The 27,507-nt window shown below is 34.7% G+C and overlaps 4 protein-coding genes and 1 pseudogene across 9 annotated transcripts; 3 read left to right on the top strand and 2 right to left on the bottom strand.

The window, feature by feature from the left end:
- The first annotated feature begins 1,695 nt into the window (after positions 1–1,695).
- Positions 1,696–6,594, top strand: LOC123211775 (DNA-directed RNA polymerases I and III subunit RPAC1). Of its 3 annotated transcripts, XR_006501473.1 has the most exons (10): positions 1,706–2,021; positions 2,815–3,000; positions 3,218–3,347; positions 3,478–3,558; positions 3,802–3,998; positions 4,306–4,401; positions 4,503–4,596; positions 4,819–4,938; positions 5,357–5,517; positions 6,067–6,594. XR_006501473.1 is itself a non-coding variant. In XM_044630663.1 (9 exons), exons 1-9 carry the CDS (start codon positions 1,884–1,886, stop codon positions 5,458–5,460), a joined length of 1,146 nt encoding a protein of 381 aa, XP_044486598.1. In that variant the 5' UTR covers positions 1,708–1,883; the 3' UTR covers positions 5,461–5,731. The 3 variants fall into 3 exon arrangements, 2 of the variants coding, with proteins under 2 accessions (XP_044486611.1, XP_044486598.1); XM_044630663.1 differs by lacking the exon at positions 6,067–6,594 and having other exon boundaries at positions 1,708–2,021; positions 5,357–5,731; XM_044630676.1 differs by lacking the exons at positions 4,819–4,938; positions 6,067–6,594 and having other exon boundaries at positions 1,696–2,021; positions 5,357–5,731.
- Positions 6,595–9,132: 2,538 nt separating this feature from the next.
- On the top strand, positions 9,133–12,603 carry LOC123225006 (serine/threonine-protein kinase D6PK-like). 2 transcript variants are annotated; one of them, XM_044648835.1, is made up of 3 exons: positions 9,133–9,334; positions 10,081–11,161; positions 11,586–12,603. In XM_044648835.1, exons 2-3 carry the CDS (start codon positions 10,218–10,220, stop codon positions 12,448–12,450), a joined length of 1,809 nt encoding a protein of 602 aa, XP_044504770.1. In that variant the 5' UTR covers positions 9,133–9,334; positions 10,081–10,217; the 3' UTR covers positions 12,451–12,603. The 2 variants fall into 2 exon arrangements, with proteins under 2 accessions (XP_044504770.1, XP_044504778.1); XM_044648843.1 differs by lacking the exon at positions 9,133–9,334 and adding an exon at positions 9,407–9,612.
- Positions 12,604–14,900: 2,297 nt separating this feature from the next.
- Positions 14,901–20,144, top strand: LOC123213767 (putative disease resistance protein At3g14460). 2 transcript variants are annotated; one of them, XR_006501745.1, is made up of 3 exons: positions 14,901–19,365; positions 19,489–19,529; positions 19,631–20,144. XR_006501745.1 is itself a non-coding variant. In XM_044633310.1 (2 exons), the coding sequence occupies exon 1, from the start codon at positions 15,129–15,131 to the stop codon at positions 19,335–19,337; it is 4,209 nt and encodes a 1,402-aa protein (XP_044489245.1). In that variant the 5' UTR covers positions 14,901–15,128; the 3' UTR covers positions 19,338–19,365; positions 19,489–20,144. The 2 variants fall into 2 exon arrangements, 1 of the variants encoding a protein (XP_044489245.1); XM_044633310.1 differs by having other exon boundaries at positions 19,489–20,144.
- Positions 20,145–21,249: 1,105 nt separating this feature from the next.
- Positions 21,250–23,869, bottom strand: LOC123208963 (putative disease resistance protein At3g14460). Of its 2 annotated transcripts, none has more exons than XM_044626664.1 (2): positions 22,821–23,869; positions 21,250–22,303 (listed from the first exon to the last, which is right to left on the bottom strand). In XM_044626664.1, exons 1-2 carry the CDS (start codon positions 23,867–23,869, stop codon positions 22,243–22,245), a joined length of 1,110 nt encoding a protein of 369 aa, XP_044482599.1. In that variant the 3' UTR covers positions 21,250–22,242. The 2 variants fall into 2 exon arrangements, with proteins under 2 accessions (XP_044482599.1, XP_044482592.1); XM_044626657.1 differs by having other exon boundaries at positions 21,250–21,648.
- On the bottom strand, positions 22,715–25,907 carry LOC123208957 (annotated as a pseudogene).
- Between the last annotated feature and the right edge of the window lie 1,600 nt (positions 25,908–27,507).

The raw sequence follows: 27,507 nt of genomic DNA, 5'->3' as shown, positions 1-27,507 counted from the left end.
TCATGTTGAAATGTAAAAATCTGTTATCATGCAAAAACTTTGCATCACATACCACTAAACAACAATTCTATATAATCATACATTATTTTAATATTTATTTAATATATTACCGATTCTGAACTAATATCTTGACCGAGTCAATGTCAAAGTATGTCTACGAACATTGCTTCAAATAAAAGCCAATGCTAGTAAATCTTGTAAATTTATAATAATTAAAGAGGTTAAAAAACTTACAATATATATTTTTACATAATTATATTTTAATTATACTAAATATAAGTATTAATATATTATTATATAATTAGATAATTTATAATTAAAAATAAATATTTAATCACGTGAAAAGATGCTAATATTTTATACTCTAATTATAGTAATTAAACTGAATCAAATAATGTTTAACTTAAATTCAACTTAATTAAAGATAAATTTAGGTTAGAGATAAGAATAATTAACTAGAATTGGACTTCACAAAATTATTTTTAAACTCGTAACTCTCAAAAACTTATTTTTAAATTTAATAATTTATATAATTATTAATTATTTTTATATTCAAAAATCAAATAATAAAATTTTATAAGTGTCAGCGTAAAATCTAAAAATTTAAAATGTCTGTTAATATTTTATAATTTATTCTAAACAAGTTCTGAGATCGCAGATGCATTGAACCAATCACTAATAAGGTCGTATACAAGTTTAGACTGGACAATAATTACACCGAGCCCAGCTCGGCACAAAGGCTTGTTTGCGGGTAATTAATTAAAATAAGTAAAATTTTAAGGGTTTATACGTTTTTAGGTCATCCTAAAAAAATTTTATAAAAATAAACAAATCGTATTTTTTTTACCCTTTTTACCCTTATATTTAAAAACCAAGTAAAAATATTTTTTTTGAAAATGTGTATCGATTTATGGTGATTACGATGGTAGCTAGGGATTTTATAGTGAAACCCTAAATATGTCGAATATATATGAATGTTTTTGAATGTTTTGAACGCTTAAAATGGTGTAGTTTCGATGTTAATGGATGCCTAGAAGTGTAGTTGTTGAGAGACAAAAACACAAAAAGTAAACAGTGTCACGCAAACTGTGCAAACTGCGCAAATATTGTTCACATCGTGCAAACTGCTCGCAAAATCGCGTAAAAAATACTGTTTACAGACTATAATATCTATTTTTGTGCGATGTAAACAGTGATTGCACGATGTGAACAAGTTTGCACGGTGTAAATAGTGTTTGCACGATTTGCGCAGCACTGTAAATTTGTGCAATTTGCGTGACACTGTAAATTTACGTGCTTTTGTCTCTCAACGGCTACACTTCCAGACATCCATTAACATTGAAACTACATCATTTTAAACGTTCGAAACATTCAAAAACATCTATATACATAATTCGACATATTTAGGGTTTCAGTATAAAATCCCTAGCCACCATCGTAACCACTATAAACCGACGCACATTTTCAGAAAAAATATTTTTACTTGATTTTTTAACATAAGGGTAAAAAGGGTAAAAAAACACGGTTTACTTATTTTGGTAAAACTTTTCTAAGGTGACCTAAAAACGTATAATTATTTTAATTAATTACCCCTTGTTTGCACCCTTTTTTGTACGTGTTACTCTTTGAAAGAACAAAAAAATAAATAAATAAATAGAGTTGGGGTTTCTTAGCAAATAGATCGAGGATACCTAGAAGAATTATTCATATAATTTAAGGTCCAAATCCCTTACTGGGCCCATATTTTCTCGTCGTGGAAGTGCCTCTCTCCAAGTTGCTCTGTCTCTGTTAAACCCTAAAGTCTAAACCCTCCTGAACCACTCTCTCTTGTCAATAACCCCACCAAGCTTTACATTCTCAGCGAGAGAGGATTCAATAAAAAAATGGCAGATGAGAAGCTAGTAAATGAAGTGAAAAATAAGTTTTCATCTTTGGATTTACCCGATTTGCCCAAACAGCTTCCTCCACAGCTTGAGTTTCAGAGAACTCGTGTCCTCTGCAACCTTGATGCTCCAATTCATGTACTTCTCATAGACCCATCTCCGTTTTGTAGCTAAAATTTTCTTGTTTTTGTGGGTTTTTGAGTGTTCATCTATTATTTGAAAATTTCCGAGTTTTTTTTTTTTGGAGGCTTTCAAGGTAGTGTTTTTGTGTGAGCCGTTTATGTGTTTGTCATTGGCCCTTTTCTGCTTTTTCTTGTTTTTAAATACCCAGGATTTTGTTTTGATTATTGTTTATTTGTGTTATATGATGCTTATTAATTTGATTTTCAAGTATTGCAAAGATTGAAATTTTAAGTCTTTCGCACATTGTTGTAAAGTCCTTTTTATTCTTGCTGTTTCTCGTGGTGGTTAAATACACATGAATTTGTTTTGTGATAATTCAATTGCGTTGTATAAAATTATATATGTATGTATGTATGTATCTTTTCTTACATATTGCACAGGCCGAAAAACTATGGTTTTGGGAAATCTTTTTCTGTTTTTCTCTTGTTGACTATGCCCTTTGTGTGTTTAGTCATGTTTGTAAATACTCATGATTTTGTTTTGATGATTGTTTATTTGTGTTAGATGGCGTTTGATAATAAGATTTTCGTGTATTGCAAAGATTGAAATTTTAAGTCTATCTACATTGTTGCAAGTTTCTCATGTTGGTTAATGCCCTTTTTTTAAATTTCCATATTTGCTACAATCTGTTTTTTTCTTATTGTTTTCTGTTAAAAATTTCTTCTTTTGGGCAGAAGAATATGAGGTTGTGGATTTTGGTTTTGTTTCTTTTTCAAGTTCTTTAAATTTATGTTCTTGGTTTATGCAGACAGATAATGTAATATATGGTGGTGCTTATGCATCTGTGGGAGTCGACAACAGTGTCCAATTGGATTATTTTCGTCGCAAATTTCAAGTTGAAGTGGTTCGACTCACAAAGGATGACATGGAGTTTGATTTGATTGGTATTGATCCATCAATTGCAAATGCATTCCGGAGGATTCTCATAGCTGAGGTGCATTGTTTAATGTTTATAATTTTGGTATAATTGTATTCATGAATACTTAATATCATTGTGAGCATTGTTCATGTCTGCAGTTTTGACTGTTTATAGTTCCATCTTCAAAGTGTTGGGTGGTCATTGTTTTTTTAATCTTAGTTTTGCCGGTGACATGTGAGTTGGTGCCTTCTATTAATGATACCAATGGATTCTGTTTCATTGTTGCTTGCAGCTTCCTACAATGGCTATTGAAAAAGTTCTTATTGCAAACAATACATCAATTATTCAAGATGAAGTTCTTGCCCACAGGCTGGGTCTCATTCCAATCATGGTTGATCCAAGGCTTTTTGAATATATATCAGGTATGACTTAAATAATTAATTGGTTAGTGGTTATTTTGTTTCGTAGCTCTTAGTATTATTTTCTTGTTCATTCCTGCAGTTTTTGGGACATGTGGAGTATATCTGATTGTTTTTCCGTTTCTTAATGTAGAAAATGATACAAATAATGAAAAAAATACCATTGTTTTTAAACTTCATGTTCGTTGTGAAAGAGGGGCACCCCGTCTTACTGGTATGATGTTGTTCTAGTTCTCTATATTGAAATCATAGTTTTTATTTTCAATGAATTTGATGATAATTTTTTTTTATTTACTCATGGTTGTTCTATCAATTGATTGTGATTTGGTTAAGGATATAACATCTTTGGGAAAATTATGCAATTCCCAAACTTACACTTTTAAATGAATTCTTGTTGTTCTTGCATTATTGTGTTACTATTGGTTGTTATGTAATGGAAATACTTTATATGATGCAGTAAAAACTAATGAATTGAAGTGGTTACCGAATGGGAGTGAGCTTCTTCTGGATTCAAAAAATTCAGATTCAAATCCATCCTCAAAACCACGAACCTACACTTCATTTAGTTGCAGCCAAACATCCTTGCCGCAATTTGCTAACAATCCAATTAGCCCTATGCCAGAAATTACTATCGCAAGACTTGGTCCTGGTCAGGTAAACTTTCTTTTCCTTCTTTGGTAGCTACTGATTTAGCTCAGCTTACAGTTTCTTTCTAAACATGGTTTGCATGAAAGTGAGCATAATAGAGATAAGTTGTTTTGGAAGTGCAAATAAAATGTTTTAAGTCTGTGAATATGTTTGTTTGAATTTAAACCTGGTCATCCATGCTTTATTGGGGCTAATTTGCCTTGACTATGTTTTAATATAAAGTAATCTTGTTTCTCATTTTAGTATTTGGTTGACAGTTGTTGAAATATCTGTTGAAGTTCTTACAGCTCATATATTATTCTCCCTTCTGCAGGAAATTGAGTTAGAAGCACATGCTGTTAAAGGCATGGGTAAAACTCATGCAAAGTGGTCACCAGTGGGTACTGCCTCGTACCGAATGCTTCCTGAGGTAAGAATTTTTTGCTGGGAATTGCTTCTCAACTATCTGATGCATCTTTTTCAGTTATCTTTTCTTTTCAAGCTGTGTATGATTTAATTAATTACATGTAGGTTGTTTTATTGGAAGATGTTGAAGATGAGGATGCTGAAAAACTTGTAAACACTTGCCCTGTTAAAGTATTTGATATTGAAGATATTGGAAAAGGTAAAGACTTTTGGTATCTATCGGTTTCTTCTTTCTCATGGTTTACACAGGGAAATTTGGTCGCAAAGATTTTTTTTCCGAAAATTTATTTTGATTGTTAAGCTGTTTTACTGTTTCTTTTCTCTTATAGCCTTTTAGTTTTTACTACCCTGCCCCCACCTGGATTCTCTTTTCTTCTTTTTCATGTTTGAAATCACTCATAAATGATTTGGGGGAAAATAGGTAAGAAAAAGGCAACTGTAGCACGACCCCGAGCTTGCACACTTTGTAGGGAATGCCTAAGAATTGGAGAAGAATGGGAGAAGCGTGTATCACTGCATCGTATTAAAGACCATTTTATATGTAAGTATGTTCTGCATGTGCATCAATTAGATTTAATTAGAAGATTATTCAGGAGAATATACTTGAACATCCTAGTCAGTTTAAATTGACTACTCGAATGAATGCATCAAGTCCAAAATGCATGTGGCATGAGTAATTAGCTTCGTGTAACTTGATTGCAAAGCAGCCTTCTTTGAAGTTGAGCCATCCTGGAACTATTTCTTCCGCTATGCTATCCAAAGATGATGGAACTGGATAGTCTATACCAATAGGAAATGTTTGTGTATAGGCTTGAAAATGATGATAAGCCCACTGTTTTAACTTCCAGTCCTTTATAATCATCGCGTTGCAACAATTTGGTTGTAAATTTAATGCTGTTGCTTGAAAGGCTTTGGTAGTGTAATGTTGTTCTTATTTTTCATATCTTTGTTTTATCCAGTTACTATTGAATCAACCGGAGCGTTACCTCCTGAAGTTTTATTTACTGAAGCTGTGAAGATTTTGGAAGACAAATGCGAACGTGTGATTACTGAGCTATCTTGATGCTTTGTGGAGTCGATATTAAGACAAAATATAGTTCACAGTAAACCAAGCAGTTTGGTAATTGATACTGTTCTTTCCCTCCATTTTTAGAGCTGAAGATGCTAATATTGTTTCACCTTATGTATATGAGATTCTTTTGCAAGTACTAGCATGAAAAAATGTGAGAGTTGTTATGGGGAATGCATGTTTCTGTAGAGTGATTTCTCCAGTTTTGTATTGTGATGGTAGAAGGATTCCCATCTATTGCTAACCTTACTAGCTTTATTGAGTATTTTATTAACAGAAGTGGACGAGGGGTAGTTTATTGGATTTTCCAAACTTAAATACTTTTAGCTAGGACTTGAGCAAGAATTTGGGTTGGATCTGAGCGAAGTTAGCTCTAGTTCAATAGTTAGCTTGGCTCAATTGAATTTAAAATCAGTTCGGTTTTTTTTAGACAAACTTGAATGTGATACGTGTTTAATTCATCAAACTTACGAGTTTGAAAGAGTTTAATTTGAATTGGTTAAAATTATTTTATTTTAATCAATATGTATTCAAATTATATGGTTTTGATCAATTGTGATTTGATTATAGTATTAAATCAAATTTAATTCAATCCTATAGTTGAACTTGAGTTTGGCGCTCCTCAAACTGCATTGAGGGAGACTTGAATATTTCAGGCGAGTGGAACTTAAGTTGACCAACCCCTCCACGCTCTCAAATCCATCGCGCACAAGAATTGTTTCATTTGTCCACTTGTGATGCACAGGTGTCCTTCGTCTTGCCGTACCTACATATTTGTAGTGTTGTTGTACAGGTGGAATGGTTTTCATTTTCCTTTTTTCTGTTCATTTTTTCCTATTATTCTCTAGATATGAAAAAGGTATGAGGCTTCCAGGTCTATATGAGAACTTTGAGAACCTTTCATTCTCCCATATGAAGCATGTGGCACACCTGTCCTTGAGGACAAAAGAATCGCGGTCTTTTCTGCCAGCTCACAAGCTTTCTTAGGAGAAAAAATTATTCAAATATGTTCTAAGCTTACAATTAAATGGGCCATTTCTTAATTGGCTAAATTCCATTGGCCCCCTTGTTTATGGGATAAGAACACTTCACCTCTTGATTTTAATAAACTCATGCCGTCATTCTCGTTTACAAGTAACTTCAAAGTTTCTGAAACCAAGAGAGTTAGATCATTAGGGTGTTTAAAGTTCATTTTTCAAAAACATATTTTCCTAGTAAGACAATGTGCACTAATTGTGTATCTACAATAATATGTCACCGTAAAATTAGATATTATTTTATTATTAATTTAAAATTATACAATTATTTGATAATATATTATCATTAGTATATAAATTAATATTAATTATTAATACATAATTTTATTACTGTTGTTAATAATGTTAGTTTCGGAAACCAAAAAAGTACAATCTTTCTCGTCAATGTCAACAATGATATAATTCAAAATTATCCAAATCATCACAGTAACATGATTTGGACGGTTTATCTGTTAAGTGTGATATCAATATTATAGTCAAATTAATCGAACTTGACAATAAAATAAAAACTTACTATGATTTATCAATTCAAAGATCAATCTAATCCAATTTTTTCTTCAATTACAATCAAATTAACCATTTTGTCCAAGTTTTAAAAATAAAAATTTGAAGTTACAATCCACTTCTGACTGCATTAGTTAGGTTGCTCGAAATGACATAGCCATCTTGCTCATTTAATAATATTATATGTTCACACCAAGACTAAGTTCTCAATAGAGCAAGCCCCAAAGTGAACCAACTTTGGCAAGTAGGTTCATTAAAAAATTGAACCAATTAGACCTTTCTGGTTCTGGGTCAGTCCCATGATTTCTTATTCAAACTGGAAATTGTCCCATCCAATCACTCAAAGTCATGAATCTTAGACAAGACAAGACAAGACAGCAAGTAATTGTGATGGAAATTGACTTGTAGCATGAAATGCCATTTCTGATTTGATATAGTTAGGTATCTGGTAAAGGAGTCTCCAAAACTTTTAATGTTGATGTAAGTGGAAACTAAAAAGCTAAAAGAGGGACCTTGAAAGACAAAAACATATGATCTTGATTAGAGTTGAATTTGATATGAATTATTAAAATTCAAATTTAAAATGAAATTTAAAAAATTGAATTTGAATCAAGGATCGAACTTATTTTTATAAAATGAATTAAGTTAAAATTGATTTGAACATTCAAGTTAAAGATGATTCAGATCAAATTTGTTATTAATAATTAAAAATAAAATTTAAAATCTACTTACATCTAGTTTAACCGAACAAATGAGAATGAATTTAATTAGATCAAATTCAAATTAGGGTTAATTCAAATTCAGTTTGAATCTATAATATTTAGATTAAACTCAAATTGGTGAACAATTATGTTAAAGAGGTCAACAAAAATGGTTGAGAGGTGAAGAATACCCAGAAAAGTGAATCGTCGACTAATCTTTAAAGTCGAATTGAACATGCTTTCAAACCTAAGCCGACTTAGCTTGAATTAACCCTTATATGCAAACCTAATGACATGCACCAATTTGATAAACAATATGTAACTAGTAGAGAAGCTTGGTTGAAGTCACTATTGTTGAACAAGTCTTATCAAAGGGATCAATTAACTTTCTTTGATTTGAAATAGTTGAAAGTGAACAGGAGTAGCAAATCTCGGGTTTGAATAGCGAGAAAAGAAGAATTCAAAATAGAATAAGTTATCCATGTTTGACAAAAAAGTGGTACTATATATACTCAATCTTGAATTCATAATTTAAAATTTTCTTATAAATTAAATTATAAATATATAGACAATATAACACGTACATCCAATTTAAGACTTTTTCATTGATCGTATTTGAATCGTCCAGTAGAAGTATGTTCAATATCATTCATCATCTAAAAACAACTAATAAAGCATAAAAGAAAAGTGTCTTGAGGACCACCGAAAAGGGTGGCAAAAAAGGGACAGAAATGGTCATTTGAAAGACTTTGAAGCCCTAAATGGGAAACTCCAAAAAAAAAAAAAAACAAAGGCCCAAAAAAGCAAGAGCAGAGACAGCTTGCAGCCTCTTGAGGCCCATTCACTTTGATTAAGACCTTTGCTCCTCTTTTTTTTTTTTTTGGGAGGACATCCCTATAAATTTTGATGTATACTTTATTTTTTAATTTAAAATTATTTAATTATATATATATATATATCTATTATTAATATACAAAAGTATTATTATATTACTTCTAAAATTATTATTATAATTATCCATCCTCAAAGTTCTACCTTTGACTCTCTTTTTCTTCTTTCCTTTTTGGCTTTGACCCCACTTTGATTATAATGATGAAATTTTTACTATTTATTATTAAAAGAACCTGATAAACTACTTATTAAGCAAAATAAAATAAATAATAATAATTATTATATTTGTTTAATATTTTTAATAAAAAATATTATAAATATAAATTTTTTAATATAGAAGTTTGAAAATTTCGTGTTTTTACTAGAAAAATTTTTAAGTTTAATTCTTTTAAAAGTTCAAAATAAAGTTGGATTGTTTTAATAAAAAAAATCTGAGATGATATCACCTTTTTAAGATAACATGGAATACCTAATTTGAGGTATACAGGCTTGGGTACCATGACATTTGTCCACTGCAAAATTTTATTTTATGTGTTCTTTCTCTCTAAAGTTAATTTTTTTACGGCTCTCTCCACGCATTTCAGAGAGAAGGAGCTCTCACACATCACTCTCCCTTATTATCTCTCTCTACACTGGCCAATGAATGAGTGTATGAATGAATGAATAAGTGGGTGCTCTCTCTTTTTCGCCACTGCAAAAGCTAGCCCTCAAAGTTTTGATCCTTATCACTATAAGGTATTCTTCTTTTTTGGCTATCTTTTTCTCTTCACTCAACTTTTTTTTTCTGCTTTTTTGATTTGCTTGGTGGGTTTTTTAGCTTCTCTTTGCCATTGCAATTTGCTTTGTTTTTTAGCATCTGGGTCTTTGTGGGTTTCCTTTTCATGGTCTCAAGTGGTGGGGTTTTGTTTTGAGATCTATTGTGAATCTTCTTTACTTCAATTTGTTCTTATATTTTGCCCTGTGGTTTGTGTTGCGTGTTCTTCGGCTGCGGAGGATAAAGCGCATTTTGAATGGTATTGTGTGATTCAAAGTTTCAGTTTTTATTGATTCGCATTTTGATTTAAGTGGCTTTGATCTCTTACTTTCTTGATGTAATTGTAAGATTTGATCTGTGTTGCATGCACTTTTGGCCGTATCTTTTTAGCTCATTGGCTCGGTTTCATGAATTGGATTTTACATTTCATCCTTAAATTGTTAACTGAGTTATGGACTTAAATTTGGTATTACTAGAGTGGAAATTTTCACTACTTTTCTTGGTTTGTATAAGATGATTTTCATTGCGGGGTCATGTGGCAGTTTAGTTGTATTTGGTCTTAACAGAGTTGCATCCATCTAGGTGTGAGATTTAACTCATGGATAATCGTGAGTAGAAGATTGTTGTCTGGTTTGTGTTTTCCGTTATGCATTTTTTTTGTTTTCTATCTTTTACTTGGAGGATAAGTTCATTGTTTAGTGATAACTTTTTGTTTTGATCACTGTAGAAATCAAGATACTGTTAGTGAAGTTGGAGATGATAATAATTGGCACTGCTAATGGAGGGAGCCACTTATTGAAGCTTGGGGATAAGTAATGGGTTTTTGGTACAATCTGATTTGTTTAACAAGTCTGCTCTATTTTGATGGCCTCAAATCCTGGTATGAGAGTTTCCCCAGAGAAGCAGAGGAATCCAGTCGGTAGTCAAGCATCAGAATGTGATTCTCGCAAGCCTTCACCTTTAGCAAACAACTCTGAGCTGGTTATTCTGAGAAAGATACCCAAGTGTGGCCAGCAGGCTGCATCAGAACATGTTTCTGTTGCAACAAAGGATGAGAAATCTCTAGATTCTTCTACAATGGATTCAGTTGGTTCTTTATGTGATAAGTTGGATTCTGGTTTATGCTTGGATGATCCAAAACAATTGCCAATACATGTTGGTTCTGAAGTGAGTGAGACTAAGGGTTCATTGGAAGTTGGTGTTGAACATGAGAAGAAAACATCAGATCATAGAGTTGGCACTGCTTCTGCTAAAGTCAGTGATGGGACTTGCAGTCTTGTTAAGACAAGTGGAAGGGCCAAAGCTAGTGATCGAGCTGATTTTGCTGAGAGTGGGAAGAGCAGCATGTGTAGAGGTAGCACAAGCAGTGATGTGAGTGATGAAAGTAGTTGTAGTAGCTTAAGTAGCAGTGTCAATAAACCTCACAAAGTGAATGATGTAAGATGGGAAGCAATACAAGCTGTCCGAGCAAAAGAAGGTGCTTTGGGTGTGGGCCATTTTAAACTGCTTAAGAAGCTGGGCTGTGGAGATATTGGAAGTGTCTATCTCTCTGAGTTAAGTGGAACAAAGTGCCATTTTGCAATGAAAGTGATGGACAAAACATCTCTAGCAAAACGTAAGAAACTACTCCGAGCTCAAACAGAGAGAGAAATATTACAATCTCTGGACCACCCCTTCCTTCCAACTTTATATACCCATTTTGAGACTGACAAATTCTCATGTTTGGTGATGGAGTTCTGCCCCGGGGGTGATCTGCACACACTTCGGCAAAGGCAACCTGGGAAACATTTTTCTGAGCAAGGAGTAAAGTATGAAATCCCTCCCTCTACTCATAATGTCTATACTAGTAAATTGTGGTGATTGATATGTGTGCATGTTTTCATGCTTCTGGCATTTTAGGGGCTCTTCATCTTCTCAATATGGTCATTGAAGAAATTGAGCAGGAAAACTGCTTATGGCCTGGCATATGACCTTGTGTATCCCTTATATCTATTTAACCTTAATCCAAGTTCTATAAGCTATGACATGATCTGGTAACTTTTATTTAGGAGGGGCATGAATTTAGAGAATGTTTTTCAAGAAAGTGGGGAGAATAGTGGAGATAACCTAATTTGTTGTAGCTGCATATTGCTTTTTGAATTTCTTGTGCACTTCCTTATTCTGCATCACTTAAAGAAACAGAAGTGTGCTATCTTTCCTCATTGGGTTATTTTATGACTTTCTATGTGTCAGGTTCTATGTAGCAGAGGTTCTCCTTGCTTTGGAATACCTCCATATGCTTGGAATTGTTTACCGGGACCTTAAGCCAGAAAATGTTCTTGTAAGGGAAGATGGACATATAATGCTCTCTGACTTTGATCTTTCTCTTCGATGCGCTGTCAGCCCCACAGTAGTCAAGTCATCAACCCTTGGGTCTGAACCCCTGAAAAGGAATCCGGTTTATTGTGTTCAACCTGCCTGCATTGAGCCCTCATGTATCCAACCATCATGTATTGCCCCTACAACCTGTTTTTCTCCTCGATTCTTTTCAAAATCTAAGAAAGTTCAGAAGCCAAAGAATGAAACTGGGAACCAAGTTACTCCACTGCCAGAACTTATTGCTGAGCCAACCAATGCTCGCTCCATGTCATTTGTAGGAACTCACGAGTATCTGGCTCCGGAAATCATCAAAGGTGAAGGGCATGGCAGTGCCGTTGATTGGTGGACTTTTGGGATCTTTCTGTATGAGCTATTATTTGGTAAAACTCCCTTCAAGGGCTCCGAAAACAGGGCTACTCTGTTTAATGTTGTGGGTCAACCATTGCGATTCCCCGATGCACCTGTTGTAAGTTTTTCAGCTAAGGATCTGATAAAGGGCTTACTGGTGAAAGAGCCACAACATAGGTTGGCATATAAGCGAGGAGCAACCGAGATCAAACAACATCCCTTCTTTCAAGGTGTAAATTGGGCATTGATTCGTTGCGCAAGCCCCCCTGAGATTCCAAGGCCGGTTGAAATCGAGAAATTTCAAGCCCCAGGGTTACCACCGACAGTTAAAGCTGCCAGTGCCACCGCTATCTCTGATCACAATAAGTACTTGGAATTTGATTTCTTTTAATTTGATCTTTGTTTCTTTTCACTTGAGGAAAAATGTAGAGTTCCAAAATGTTGATGGTATGAAAATCAGAATTCTTATGCTGTAATGATCAAATATATGATGTTGTAAACAATTCCAAATTTGAATGTTAATGGTTTCAATGTTTCAAGCTCATTGTAGCCCTGACATGGATGTGTGGATTTGCTTTTTCCTTTTTAACTCATCTTTTGACAATTGGAATCTTAAGTTGTTCCCCATGATACTGTGAGTAGAGTTCTAGATTCTTGGAGACTATTTTGCTCCATTAAAGTTCACAAAAGAAACTTTCTGTGTTTTCCTTTTGGGACAAGTGGAGTTCTTTTCCTTCAGAATTGCAAGAAAATACAAAGAAAGTTATGTGAGAAATGGCTTACAAAGACATTGCTTTATGAAACTGAGATTTCTGATGTCAAATCTACAAGATGCATAGACCCTTTGAGGATAGTTATGATTTCTTCAATGGAAAGGGTTGTTAACCAGCAGAAAAGACCAAGATTTATTATTTGTGGTAGTGGCCATGTCGACCACATGCTTCATTTGGGTGACAGTGTAAAGAAATCAAAATATAGCTATGCCTAGAGCCTAGCTCTTCATAATATAATATACAACTCTAAGGAGTTGTTTGAGTGATGATAGAAAGGGTTCTATGCATAAGAGGCCTTGAGGGCTTGTTTGCATCAGTGATATTAATATGAACTTTGATATTAGTATGATGATTGAATTAGTTTGACTTGATGATTGAATTATATCTTAACATTATTTATGTGGTTCAATCCTAAATCAATTTAATCCTATGATTAAAACAAGTTTTAGTCATGATCCATATAAGATTTATCACTCGTTTAAGGTGGATTAGCTAAACCATCTAGTCTATTGAGGTTTTAAAACACTATCAATAGGCTATTATACCCTAATCATATAAAGTTCTCAGATTCTAAGATGGAGGGAATATTTTGCTGTTGGTCGTAGAAAACAAACCATCTAGCGTTGCTGCAGGACAAACACACCCTCGTTTGGGATCTCAAAGACTTGTTAAGCTCAACATACTGCAATCTTGCTAAATAAAAAAACACATTTGTTTATGGTATTAAAAATCCTCCCCTGGTTGAACTCCTGGAGGAGATAACAAGGAGAGACAACTAACCCTTACATAATTGCAGCATGCATCGGCAGTTATGTTGTCTACCTGCGGGTCAACCCAAATGTGGGTAAAAGCCACATCTACAAAACAATGAGAAGAGCAGAACTTGACACTATCAATCATATCTTATAGTCATAGTAGATAAGACAACAAACTCAATCTTTGATGATTACAAAATAACATTCTATCTTTATCATCAATAAATACATGATAATGATAACAAGGCCATTATCATCCACTTTAGAGAAACAATAATAATTATCTATTATTTTAGATATGTATTAAGATTTAACCTAACTTAATTTTACTTAGTTAACTTTTGTTTCATTTCCGTAGAACAATGTTTTGTCCAGTCAATTAATTAAATGTCAGAAATTCTTATGTCCATAATTGTTTAATGGTGGGTTTCCGCTGTAACATGTCATTAAGGTTCAAGAGCTTGATCTTTCTCTGTTTCAGTAGGCTTTGTCATGATGTAAGAACTCCATAGATTATTATTTTAGAACGGGCCTGTTATAATACGTTCATTGCCATTATCATTGTGGACTAACTTCTATTTGCAATTCTTTAACCAATATGATCATTATTTAATCCAATGAAGAGAAGGTAGCAGAAGTACGTGAATTTGTAATTGATTAACAACAATAAGGAAATCATATAAGTTGCTTTACCAAAACTGGAAGTTGCAAGGCATTTGTATGTGGTAGCGATGTTTGAGCGAATCCTTTGCTTTTAGTGATAATCAAAGTAGCACGGAAACTTACAATGGGATGCGTTTTTATGTTTCGGAAACGTTTCTGTTTCTGAAACTCCTCGAAACTTGTAGGAAATGTTTCGGGGTCATTTTGAAATTTTTAAAAAATTTTAAAACACGTTTTTTTAGAAGAAAAATCGTGAAATCGATTAAACACATATCTTTCGTATTTTCGAACCAAAAATATCTTTAAATCTCATATTTAATTTATCTCCTCTCAACTCTTCGATGTGTTACTTATCTCTTTCTCGACATATCATATAGATTGGTGTGTATTATTATTATTTTTTTAAATATATATATATATATGTTTACTCATGAATAATTTACAATAGATTTTATGATTCTATATTATAGTATTCTTTCTCTTCATTCTTTTTTTATTATTTATTTTTACATTAAACAAATTTATGTATTTTTGTCATAAAAAATTTAATATTTATAAAAAAAAATATTAGTTTTATATTTATAAGTTTTTCTACATTTTTGTTTATTATATTTTAAAAAAAAACGTTTCCACATTTCTGTTTTCGTGTTTCTTCCGTTCCTCCATTCCCGTTTCCATGCTACATTGGTGATAATGCTTATTGTGCTAGCCAGCCGTCAAGCTTTAGATTTAATTATTTAATTGTTGGTTGACTTTGTCAACTGGTTAGTGTTTTTGATCTGTTTGTCCACAGAGAAACAAAAGCATTCTCCATTGCTTGCCTATACATCATTTTCTTTCTTGTCTTGATAACTGATTCTGCTTCTGAAGACTTAACCATGGTGGCGGAGCTCTTTCTTTCTGCTTTTCTCCAGGTGCTGTTTGACAGGCTGGCGTCCAGGGAGTTGCTGAAATTTGCCTTTCAGGAGGGGGTTGGTTCGAAGCTAAAGAAATGGAGAAAAACATTGAAGATGATCGAAGCAGTACTCAATGATGCTGAGGAGAAGCAACTGACAGACACGGCTGTGAAATTATGGCTGGACGATCTCAAAGACCTGGCTTATGATGTGGAGGACATACTAGATGAGTTTGCAACTGATGCTTTAGGCCGCAAGTTTGTGGCGGAAGATCAGGCTAGCACTAACACTAGTAAGGTTCGGAGCTTCATCCGTGATAAAATCAATACTTTGAGCCCAAGTGCTCTTAAGTCCAACGTTAGCATGGGGTCAAAGATAAAAGATATCACTCGCCGGATGGAAGATCTCTGTAAACAAAGAACTGATCTTGGATTGGAGAAGATTGCAGGACGGTCGTCCTTTGCCGGACCAGAAAGACTTCCATCATCGACATGTTTGCCAATTGAACCTGCTATTTTCGGCAGAGACGAAGATAAAGCCGGAATAATAAAAAAGATGTCAACTGCCGAATCAAGTGAAGCCAACTTCCTAGTTATTCCCATTGTTGGCATGGGAGGCCTTGGCAAAACGACCCTTGCCCGGTTTGTGTATAATGACAAGGCAATGGAAGATTTCAAGTTCGAGACAAAAGCATGGGTTTGTGTCTCTGACGGTTTCGATATTTTGAGAATCTCAAAAGCAATTCTCGAGTCTATAACTCTTTCACCTTGTGATTTGAAGGATCTAAATCAAGTGCAGCTTCAACTAAAAAGAGCAATAGCTGAGAAAAAGTTCTTGCTGGTTTTGGATGATGTTTGGAACACTAACTATGGCTTATGGGAAACCTTGAAATCTCCCTTTATGGCTGGAGCATCTGGAAGTAAGATCATTGTGACCACACGCAACGAAAGTGTTGCATCAATGGTTGCACCCGGTGGCGAATACAAGTTAAATCTTCTATCAGATGATAATTGCTGGTCCATTTTCATGAAGCATGCATTTCAAGGAAGAGATATTGCTTTATGTCAAAATTTAGAGCTGATTCGGGAGAAAGTAGTTGAAAAGTGCAAAGGTTTGCCTTTGGCAGCAAGGACTCTTGGTGGCCTTCTACGCTCAAAGAAGAGGTATGATGACTGGAATGATATACTGAATAGCAAAATCTGGGATTTACCTGATGAAAATGAGATACTGCCTGTTTTGAAACTAAGCTATCACCACCTTCCTGCACATACCAAGACATGTTTTGCTTATTGTTCAATTCTACCAAAAGGTTATGAATTTGAAGAAAAAGAAGTTGTCTTGTTATGGATGGCGGAAGGTCTTATTCAAGAATCAAAAGATCACAAACAATTGGAAGATTTGGGCTGTGCGTATTTTGCTGATCTTGTTGCAAGGTCAATTTTTCAAAAGTCAAGTGCTCATAATTCTAAATTTATAATGCATGACCTTGTCAGTGAATTGGCTCAATGGGTTTCCGGAGAAACAAGTTTTAGGATGGAAGATGGAATGGGGGCAAACAAGCAAAGACAAAATGTTGAAAGGGTACGTCATTTTTCTTATACTTCTAAGCCTTTTGATGGTATAAAGAAATTTGAGGATTTCCATGAGCTTAAACAATTAAGAACATTCCACCCTTTTGTCTTACGTTATAATGATATCTTTGATCATTATTATATAACAAATGTGGTGCTCACTGATTTGTTGTTGAAGTTCAAAAAATTGAGAGTGTTGTCTTTAAAACGATATTATATCACGAGGATTCCTGATTCAATTGGAGAATTGAAACACTTGAGATATCTTAATCTTTCTTACACAATGATAAAATACTTGCCCAAATCAACAAGTTCTCTATTCAACCTGCAAAGTTTACTTTTACGAGAATGTTATTGTCTCATGAAATTGCCTAACATGGAACACCTGATCAATCTGCGTCACCTTGACATTGGAGGTGTAAATCAGATAAAAGAGATGCCATTAGGAATTAAAGAGTTGAGATGCTTGCGGACTTTGTCTAATTTTATTGTGAGTAAGAATGTTGGATCGAACTTGAAAGATTTGAAAGATTTAAAGTTTCTCACCGAAGAGCTTTGCATTTCAGGATTAAAAAATGTAGCTAATTCACGAGACATTGGACAAGCCATATTAAGTGATAAAAAAGGTTTAAAGGTATTGTCTCTAGAATGGGGGTCTCATGTTGAAGACTCAAGAGATGAGATTGAAGAGGAAAGTGTACTTAACATGCTTCAACCACAAGAAAATATAGAAGAGTTCACTGTTAAAGGCTACTGCGGTAAGAAATTTCCATCTTGGATAGGAGATTCATCTTTATCCAAAATGGTTGTTTTACGATTGGAGAGTTGTGTAAACTGTACATTTTTACCTTCTCTTGGAAAATTAAGGTCACTCAAAGATCTCACTATTAAAAGGATGACAAAAATAATAAGTATTGGTTTTGAGGTTTATGGAGAGAGCTACTTGAAGCCTTTTCAGTCACTAGAGACTCTTTTTTTTGAAGATTTGCCAGAATGGAAGCTTTGGGAGCAATTGAAAGAAAGTGAGGATGCTGGAATTTTCCCTTGCCTCCGCAAGCTTTCAATTGTCAAATGCCCCAAACTCACGGGAAAGTTACCTGAGAATCTTCCTTCGTTGGAGGAACTTGTAATTCATGAATGCCCTCAATTGTTGGTGCCTTCAAGCAGAAACCTTCCAAGTCATGCCAACTTACAAAGAGATGCCTGCAAAGAGACAATGGGTAGTAATCTGATTGACTGCAATTCACTTAACTCTGTGACTCCAGAAAAAAATTCAGAGTTTGGTAATTGGATAAAGCAAGCGTGTCAGAAAGTGGAACGACTACGTATCATGGATTGTGAGAAACTCATATGTTTGTGGCAGAATGAGATTTCTCTTGAGAAGCCTCCACAAGGGTGGCAAAGCTGCAGCTCCCTCAAAACACTCCTTATTCAAGATTGCTCAACTCTTGTTTCATTTCCAGAGATTGGTTTATTTCCCAGTCTATGTGAACTTGAGATTAAGAATTGCAATGTGCTAACATTCTTACCAGTTGGAATGTGGCATGGCAATACAAATCTTGAAAGTTTACGGATCCAAGGATGTCATTCTCTGACATTCATTATAAAAGGTCAGCTACCTCCATCTCTTAAACGACTTGCAATATATAATTGTGAGAAGTTACAGATTTTGTTTGATGATACAGAGGATATTTCTCCTCCTTCATCTTCAATGATGCAAAATGCGTTCATTAGCAACACCAGGACATCTGCACTTGAGCGCTTGCTTATTTTTAACTGTCCATCTCTCACGGCTTTATCATTAAAAGGACAGTTACCTGTTTCGCTCACACTTCTTGTAATTCATAAATGCTTAAAGCTAGGGTCGATAGTAGAGAGGTTTGACAGCAACATATCTCTAAGATCACTAGAAGTCAGGGGATGTGAAAATCTTAGTTCCTTGCCTCAGGGACTATACAATCTTAACCATCTTCATGAAATTGAACTTGCGGCTTGTTCAAATCTTGTTTGCTTCCCAGAAGGAGGGCTTCCCAACACTATTTTAGATGTTTCAATCTTTGGATGTAAGAAACTTAGAGAGCTTCCTGAAGGCTTTCACAATCTGAGTTGTCTCCAAGATTTAACAATAATAGATTGTCCAAGTATTAAATCATTTGCAGCAGAAGGTTTTCTTAGCAACCTAAGATCACTAACTGTTTATGATAATCTTGAAATCTATAAGACTTTGAAGGAGTGGGAATTGCACAGGCTCACCTGCCTTACAAGGCTGGAAATAGGCGGATTTCCTGATGTTGTATCTTTCCCAGAAGACGAGATGGGAATGATGCTGCCAACCTCTTTAATTGAGCTATACATTGAAGAATTTCCAAACTTGAAATGCTTATCTTTCAGGGGTTTTCAAGACTTAGCTTCTCTTGAAAAATTGTGGATCAGTAATTGCCCGCAGCTTTCATCCTTTCCGGGGGGCCTAACATCCTCACTTCTACGATTATGCATTTATGATTGTCCACTGCTGTTAAAACAGTTCAAAAGGGATAAAGGACGAGAATGGCCTAAGATAGCTAATATCCCTTGCGTTGAAATAGATGGCAAATTCATCTATGATTCAGAGGAGGATTGAGCTATGTTTGATCTCAGATACAAATAATGTAAGTCAACCAATGCTCCACACTCTCTAATCTCAGATGGTAATAAAATTCCTTGATTCAATGTTTCTTCATTGGTACATAGAACCCTCCACACTCTCTAATCTCAGTTTTTCATCATTTCAGGAATACTTGTGATGCTTGAACTTGGTGTTACATGGATTCAGGTTTTTTTTGATGATTTTAACTTTGTTAAACATTATATGTATTCTCCTGAAGACTCTAACTAATGACATAGATCATTAAACCTGTAACTCTCGTCTCTCAGATTTTGTCTCTGGGAATTGAAGCTTCTATCCTCTCTTGCGTGATTCAAGTCATCTCTTCTCCATATCCGGCTTCTCCAGCTATTGGCGGCTCGATGAATGCTCGGAAAGATCGGCTTTGGCATACGACATCTCCAATTAGTCAATTTTATTTACTTAATTAGAGTTGGTTTTACTTTTTCTGTCTTGTTGTTCTTGCGTTATCAAGCACTGATAATCGATTTTTATGGTGGAGATATATGGTTTTTTGGTGGCATTATTTTTGTGAACTATCGTTTTTCTGTACCATATTAATTTGGTGGATTATTGCATGTCGAAAACTTAGTATTGGACATGTTGAAAGCAATCTCTGTACCGTATTTGATGGACTATTGTTTTTCTCTACTATCAGAACAAGGGATACATAGGAGAACCATAAACTTAGTATCGGACTATTAGTTTTCCTGTAGTGTTTGGTATGTGTTTTTCTGTTGAGGTTGACATGGTAAGTAGTTGTTTTGCTTTTCTTTTTGCATAGTCTTTTTTTCTCTTCATCCGTTGTTTGAGAGATTTGAAAATGAGAATATATTGGAATTAGTTTTACTTCTAAGATTAGTTGGAGTTTGTGCTTATGTTAATTTAATGAAGTGATTCAACTGATGATATCGTTTATAGGTCATATCATATGAAAAACATCATATAGCAGTACTAGGTTTGATCCAAAATTACTTGATTTGAAGCCTGCAAACAATGAGCTGCTGAAAGACTTCTGGGTCCTTGTTCTTAGCTCTATATGTATTTGCTTCTTCATTGATTAGCAGGAATCTTGTTGTGTCTTTCTTATTGTGTATATACCATTATTGTAGCCATTCCTAGCCTTTGTGTGCTGATCTCATTATCTTTCTTACAATGATCTATCCAACTATAGAAATATACTCTTAGTACGGTATCATGTTTCTTTCTACTTAATGTAGGGTTGTAAATACTTCATGGATGCAATGGAGAAAGCGTGCGGTTGCTGTATTAAGGAAAAAATAATACAAATTGCTGTTTGAAATTTTGTCCATTTGAATGAGAAATATACTCATTTGTGATTTCTTGGGTTGACTAATGTTTCCATTTGCAGCACATAACAATTTATGCCGTGGTTGCATTGCAGTACTTATTCTTTGTCCACTTGAAAGCAGATGAGACCTCATCTTCATTTGACATGGTGGGTGAACCTGAATGCTAGCTTGCCAATAACTATTGACTTGATTCAGAAAATTCAACCTCTTACCATGTAAATTGATAAGAATTAAATGCAGCTTGTATTGTGACAATTTTCTAGTTAACATATTTATTAATCATAAAGGAAAATTCAGAAATTATTTTTATTAATCATACCTCATTAATTAAATTAGATTATCTAAACAAATTTGATTTTCTAAAAACAAGTCAATTTTGTAGATTAGAGAATATTATATTGGACTAATAAAACATTAAATACTCTTAACAAAGCTCATTCGTCATCATTAATAAATCCAGCATAAAAAAAATTATCACGCATTATATAAGTTTTTAATTACCTAAAAAATTGACAATGTTTAAACTACATCTTCATATATATAAAGAGACAATTTTCTGACAGAGACTAGTTCAATAAATCACCGAATCCAAACAATTCTTTCCAACAAAACTAATATTCGACACAAAAAAGAAAAGGGGAAAAAAAAAACCCAGCAAGTTGTGAATGGATTCACAGACAACACACCCTTCCAAATAAGCACAATCAGTAAACAAATGGACCAGCAGTATGTTGTCTCCTTAAGCAGAAACAAATGAGAGAAAATGAAACAGACAATTAGGGGTGCCTTCCCTCCCCAAGGCAGAAGCCTTTAACAAATAATCAACACAACTATTCGGTGGCTTTTCTTCTATTTTCATTTCCTTTTATGTTGTTCGCTTCACATGTTTTGTCAAGGCATGGTCAGAGTAAAGAGGAAGGTTACAAGAAGGTTCCATCTGGTTGGGTTGTACTCTTAAGTGCAGTCCTGTAGTGCTTCAACAATGTTTGTAACATTTTAGTCCAATAACCCGATTCTCTATCAATAAACTGTCTATCTTAGATACTTTTTGAGGATGTTAAGACAAAACTAATTTCTGTAATATGAGATTTGTCCAAGAGTGTTACAATATCCGTATGTTTAGTAGGATCTACTATCTAGAGTGCTTCTACTGAAATATGGGAGCATTGTTGGACAATCATCAGCCCACATCCGTGCTCCAACAATGTTGTCTCATTGGTGCTATGAGGGCAATGAGACAGCAGAACCAAAGTTGAATGAAGAGCACAATCCTTCGAAGATATTTGCTTGGACAATCATTAATATGGATCACAGATGTGGGGTTGATAATTGGCTTGTCTATTAAATATGTGATATTCTTAACAGAGGCTCCAGATGTGGGAATTATTTTACTAGAAACCTGAAGGTTTTTAAATGAATTCCCCTCTCGAAAATTTTATCGTAAGTAATAACTTAATATCACACATACTAAGTCTTGAGTCTTCCAAGTAAGAGTTTTGAAGAGAATCCATATAATCTTTTACAAATTTAAACTCATCAGAAAAACCTGAATCCATGTAACACCAAAGCTACAATATGTTTCCCCAGAAAAAAAAAAAAAAATTGCCCAGTTGATTAGCACAAGTTTGCCTGAAATGATGAAAAGCTGAGATTAGAGAGTTTGGAGGGTTTATGTACCAATAAAGAGCGTTGAATCAAGGAATTTTTTATTACTTGATCTCCAAACAGATTTTGCAGGCTATCATGTTATCTTTTCTTTTTTAAATAACTCAGGACCCGCCTGTATTTGTTTAGGGTAAACTCGGGGCACAATGCACAACATGGTAGAGGCTTGAACTCAAGTTTTCACCTTAGAAATTCTAATACTCCACCAATTTTGTTAACCCCTAAGGTCATCCTTTCTTATACTATAAAACCAGTTTTTTATTGCACATCTATCAGCTTTTGGCCAGCATGTTTTTGACACTTCAAAAATTCAGCTTTGATGAGTCAAACTATCTTTGACTAACAATCTACATATCACTGTATATGTCAAAATGATAAAATCGGAACCATCTGTTAAGACTTTAAATTAAAAGTAAATGACTAGTTGTCAAAGACTAAACTGTAGATAGGAATTTGTATAATTGAAATGTAAATTGAATACCTCATGTATATCAAATGTCTCTTTGATCTATCCTCTTCCTCCTTCGAATCGTAGATAAACTTGTAGTCAAATGTAACGTAAGGGATGTTAGCTATCTTAGGCCATTCTCGTCCTTTATCCCTCGTGCACTGATTTTTCAGCAGTGGACAATCATAAATGTGCAATTGCAAAAGCGAGGATGTTAGGCCCACCGGAAAGAATGGAAGCTGTGGGCAATCATCGATAACCAAAGTTTGAAGAGAAGCTAGGTCTTGAAAACCCCTGTAAGATAAGTATTTCAAGTTTGGAAATTCTTCAACGGATAGCTGAATCAAAGAGGTTGGCAGCATCATTCCCATCTCATCTTCTGGAAAAGATACAACATCAGGACATCCAGCTATATGGAGGCTTGTAAGGCAGGTGAGCTTGTGCAATGATCTGATACTTGGACATCTATTTATTGATAAAAGTTGGAGACAGCTGAGATTGTGAAAGCCTTCAGGAAGCTCTCTAAGTTTCTCACATCTGAAGAATATAATCTCTAGACTGGTGTTGGGAAGCCCTCCTTCAGGGAAGCGAACAAGGTTCGGATAGTCTGCAAGTGTAATTTCATGAAGGCGGTTAAGAATGTTTAGACTGAGGCAAGGGAATAAGATTTCACATTCCCGAACATGTATTGACCTGAGAGATATGTTGTTGTCAAATTTCTCTGCGATTGATGCTAACTTTAAGCAATCAAAAATTTTAAGATGTGTGAGTGAAACAGGTAACTGTCCTTTTAATGATAAAGCCGTGAGAGATGGACAGTTATCAATATACAAGCGCTCAAGTACATATGTACTGGTGTTGCTATTGAACACATTTTGCATTATTGAAGATGGAGGAGGAGAAATATCATCTGTATCATCTAACAAAACCTGCAACTTCTCACAATTTAATATTGAAAGTCTTTTAAGAGATGGAGGTAGCTGACCTTTTACAATGAATGTCAGAGAATGACATCCTTTGATCTGCAAACTTTCAAGACCTGTATTGCCATGCCTCATTCCCACTGGTAAGGATGTTAGCATATTGGAATTTTTAATCTCAAGTTCACTGGGACTGGAAAATAAACCGACCTCTGGAAATGAAACAAGAGTTGGGCATCTTGAATATGGAGTGTTTTGAGGAAGCTGCAGCTTTGCAACCCTAGTGGAGGCTTCTCAAGAGAAATCTCATTCTGCCACAAACATATGAGTTTCTCACAATCCATGATACTTAGTCGTTCCACTTTCTGACACCCTTCCATTATCCAATTACCAAACTCTGAAATTTTTTCTGGAGTCACAGAGTTCAGTGAATTTCAGTCAATCAGATTACTACCCACTGTCTCTTTGCGGGCATCTCTTTGTAAGTTGACATGAATTGGAAGGTTTCTGCTTGAAGGCACCAACAAGTGAGGGCATTCATGAATTACAAGTTCCTCCAACGAAGGAAGATTCTCAGGTAACTTTCCCCGTGAGTTTGGGGCATTTGACAATTGAAAGCTTGCGGAGGCAAGGGAAAATTCCAGCATCCTCACTTTCTTTCAATTGCCTCCAAAGCTTCCATTCTGGCAAGAGTCCGTCCTTCCTTTCTGGTAAATCCCAAATTTTGCTATTCAGTATATCATTCCAGTCATCATACCTTTTCTTAAAGAAAAGGCCACCAAGAGTCCATGCTGCCAAAGGCAAACCTTGGCACTTTTCAACTACTTTCTCACGAATCAGTTGTAAATTTTGACACGCAGCAATATCTCTTCCTTGAAATACATGCGCCGTGAAAACAGACCAGCAATTACGGTCTGATAGATATTTAAATTTGTAATATTCACCGGGTGCTACTGTTAATGCAACATTTTCACTGCGTGTGGTCACAATGATCTTACTTCCAAATGCTCCAGCCATAAAAGGAGATTTCAAAGTTTCCCAGAAGCCGTAGTTAACTATTCCAAACATCATCCAAAACTAACAAGAACTTTTTATCAGCTATTGCTTCTCTTAGTTGAAGCTGCACTTGGTTTAGATCCTTCAAAGCACAAGGTGAGAGAGTGATAGACTCGAGAATTGCTTTTGAGATTCTCAAAATGTCAAAGTCGTCAGATACACAAACCCATGCTTTTGTGTCGAACTTAAAATCTTCCATTGCCTTGTCATTATACACAAGCCGGGCAAGGGTTGTTTTGCCAATGCCTCCCATGCCAACAATGGGAATAACAAGAAATTTGGCTTCACTTGATTCAGCGGTTGACATCATTTTGATTATTCTGTCTTTATCTTCATCTCTCCCACAAACAGCAAGTTCAATTGGCAAACACGTAGTTGATGGAAGTCTTTGTCGTTCAATAGATGATGATCCTCCAGCAATCTTCTCCAATCCTAGATCAGTTCTTTGTTTACAGAGATCTTCCATCCGGCAAGTAATATCTTTTATCTTGGATCTTATGCTAACATTGGACTCAATAGTGCTTGGACTGAAATTATTGATGTTGCTGACGCAAGCAGGGATGAATCTCCCAACCTTACTAGTGCTAGCCTGATCTTCAGCCACCCACTTACGGCCTAAAGCTTCAGTTGCAAACTCATCTAGTATGTCCTCCACACCATAAGCCAAGTCTTTGAGATCTTCCAGCCACAATTTCACAGCCCTCCCTGTCAGTTGCCTCTCCTCGGCATCATTGAGTACTGCTTCGATCATCTTCAACGTTTTTTTCCCATTTCTTTAGCTTTGAATCAACCCCTCCTGAAAGGCTAATTTCAGCAACTCCCTGGACGCCAGCCTGTCAAACAGCACCTGGAGAAACGCAGAAAGAAAGAGCTCTGCCACCATGATTAAATCTTCAGGAGCAGAATTAGTTATCAGGATAAGAAAGAAAATGATGAATAAGCAAGCAAGAGAGAATGCTTTTGTTTCTCTATGGACAAACAGATCAAAAACACTAACCAGTTGACAAAGTCAACCAACAATTAAATAATTAAAAATATATAAATACAGTTTGTAGCAGCATTATCAGTAAAAACAAAGGATTCGATTAAACGTCAGTATCACATACACATGCATTGCAACTTTCAGTTTTTGTATTTTCGGTATATTGTACAATTACTGTTACTAAAATAACTTATATGATTTCTTAATTGTTGTTAATCAATTACAAGATAAAACAATATTACGTTCGTTACCTTATCTTCATTGTATTAAATTATGATCATATTGGTTAAAGAATTGCAAATAGAGGTTAGTCCACAATGATAATGGCTATGAACATGTTATAACAGGTATATATAATAAATGCAAAGCCGTATAAACTAAGCCAATCTAAAATAATAATCTATGGAGTTCTTACATCAGGACAAGGCCTATTGAAAAAGAGTAAGCTCAAGCTTATGAACCTTATGACATGTTACAGTAGATACCCACTAATAAACAATTACGGATATAAGAATATCTGAAATTTAGTTGATTGACTGGGCAAAACACTGTTCCCAGAACAGGCGATCCAGCACCAGAACTAAGCCAATTTTCTGCGGTTGAGGGCTGTGTCTAAACCCAGATTCTGCACACATTTTGATTTCAGTTATCATTAGAACAAAGCAATATATTGATGTGGTTGTCTTGGATCATATTGCATTTATAAGAAAAAAGAAAAGTCTGATTATTCAGAAGAGCTTTAAATATTAAAGTACTGAAACAAGAAGTATATATAAACAGAATCAAATAATTTCACCGTAGCAGTTAGGAATCAAAGTGAAGTTTCATATAATCCTGATGACATAGGAACTGATAATTCATAATAGATATTTTCATAATCAGAGTGAACTCTTGGCAGTCATATTCCAATGTCTCATTACAATAAATTAATTAAAACTAGTAATTTTGCATGATAACCAAAATTATTAGCCCAGAGATTGTTAAATTCTTTACATGCCATAAAGGCAAATCCAAAAAAGGAATTCTTGCCTCAGTGTTTAGCCTTCTTATCTTTTAGAGCTTAATCTTCCTAACCTCTCTATTTTTGTTGTCTTTAATATCGTTCTCTTTAAAATGTTCCTATGGTTTCTAGTTTTCAGCTAGGGCAGGAAATGAAGAGAATGCAGGGAAGGTGTTTGATAAAAAACCCGCAAATTTTTTGCGAGGCTTGTGCTCTATTTATACACATTACATGGTTATTGTCACTACCTGCCAATTTCCAGTGTCCACCCTCAATTCTGCGATGTCCAACCCACATTTACAGCATAACAGTCAGCCTAAGGTCTAGATAATGCTGTCTTGACATTAGGGTAAGTCCAATTCCTCTTTTACATTGGCTCAAACTGAAAGTTTTGGGAAGAACTTTAACTTTTAGTTTGTTTCTGAGGTAGTTGGATTGACCAAGGATATGGGTTTGGTGAAGATGTCTGTTGTTAGTTCTTTTGATGGAATGTGTTGTATTACTACTTCTCCATTGTTGATCATATATTTGATCTAGATTTCTCATGCAAGATAGGATTGTATGCTGACGATACTAAACTTTTGTTGTCATACCAATGTTGAAATTAGTGGCTCTTTATGTCCCACATCTATTAATTTAATCTCTTTGTATTTTACCAAAGACTATAAATAGAGGCCTTGGTTTTAGTTCAAAATCATCCCTAAGACAGTTGTAGTCAAACACAATTGTATTGAGAGAATCCTATTATTTAGGGATCTCTAA

This window comes from Mangifera indica, chromosome 1 (genome assembly GCF_011075055.1).
Source record: "Mangifera indica cultivar Alphonso chromosome 1, CATAS_Mindica_2.1, whole genome shotgun sequence".
Classification (NCBI taxonomy): Eukaryota; Viridiplantae; Streptophyta; class Magnoliopsida; order Sapindales; family Anacardiaceae; genus Mangifera; species Mangifera indica.
This window is presented reverse-complemented; position numbering and strand designations above follow the sequence as displayed.

What these genes read in the sequence shown, in the direction of transcription:
- LOC123208963 (XM_044626657.1), bottom strand. Translation starts at nt 23,869, where the DNA reads ATGCTAACATCCTTACCAGTGGGAATGAGGCATGGCAATACAGGTCTT. An exon ending in AGACATTTGATATACATGAG is followed by an intron (nt 21,649 to 22,820) that starts GTATTCAATTTA and finishes ACATTGTTGAAG; the next exon opens with CACTACAGGACTGCACTTAA.
- LOC123211775 (XM_044630663.1), top strand. Translation starts at nt 1,884, where the DNA reads ATGGCAGATGAGAAGCTAGTAAATGAAGTGAAAAATAAGTTTTCATCT. An exon ending in CAAGACTTGGTCCTGGTCAG is followed by an intron (nt 3,999 to 4,305) that starts GTAAACTTTCTT and finishes TCCCTTCTGCAG; the next exon opens with GAAATTGAGTTAGAAGCACA. An exon ending in TATTAAAGACCATTTTATAT is followed by an intron (nt 4,939 to 5,356) that starts GTAAGTATGTTC and finishes TGTTTTATCCAG; the next exon opens with TTACTATTGAATCAACCGGA.
- LOC123213767 (XM_044633310.1), top strand. Translation starts at nt 15,129, where the DNA reads ATGGTGGCGGAGCTCTTTCTTTCTGCTTTTCTCCAGGTGCTGTTTGAC.
- LOC123225006 (XM_044648835.1), top strand. Translation starts at nt 10,218, where the DNA reads ATGGCCTCAAATCCTGGTATGAGAGTTTCCCCAGAGAAGCAGAGGAAT. An exon ending in TTTTCTGAGCAAGGAGTAAA is followed by an intron (nt 11,162 to 11,585) that starts GTATGAAATCCC and finishes TCTATGTGTCAG; the next exon opens with GTTCTATGTAGCAGAGGTTC.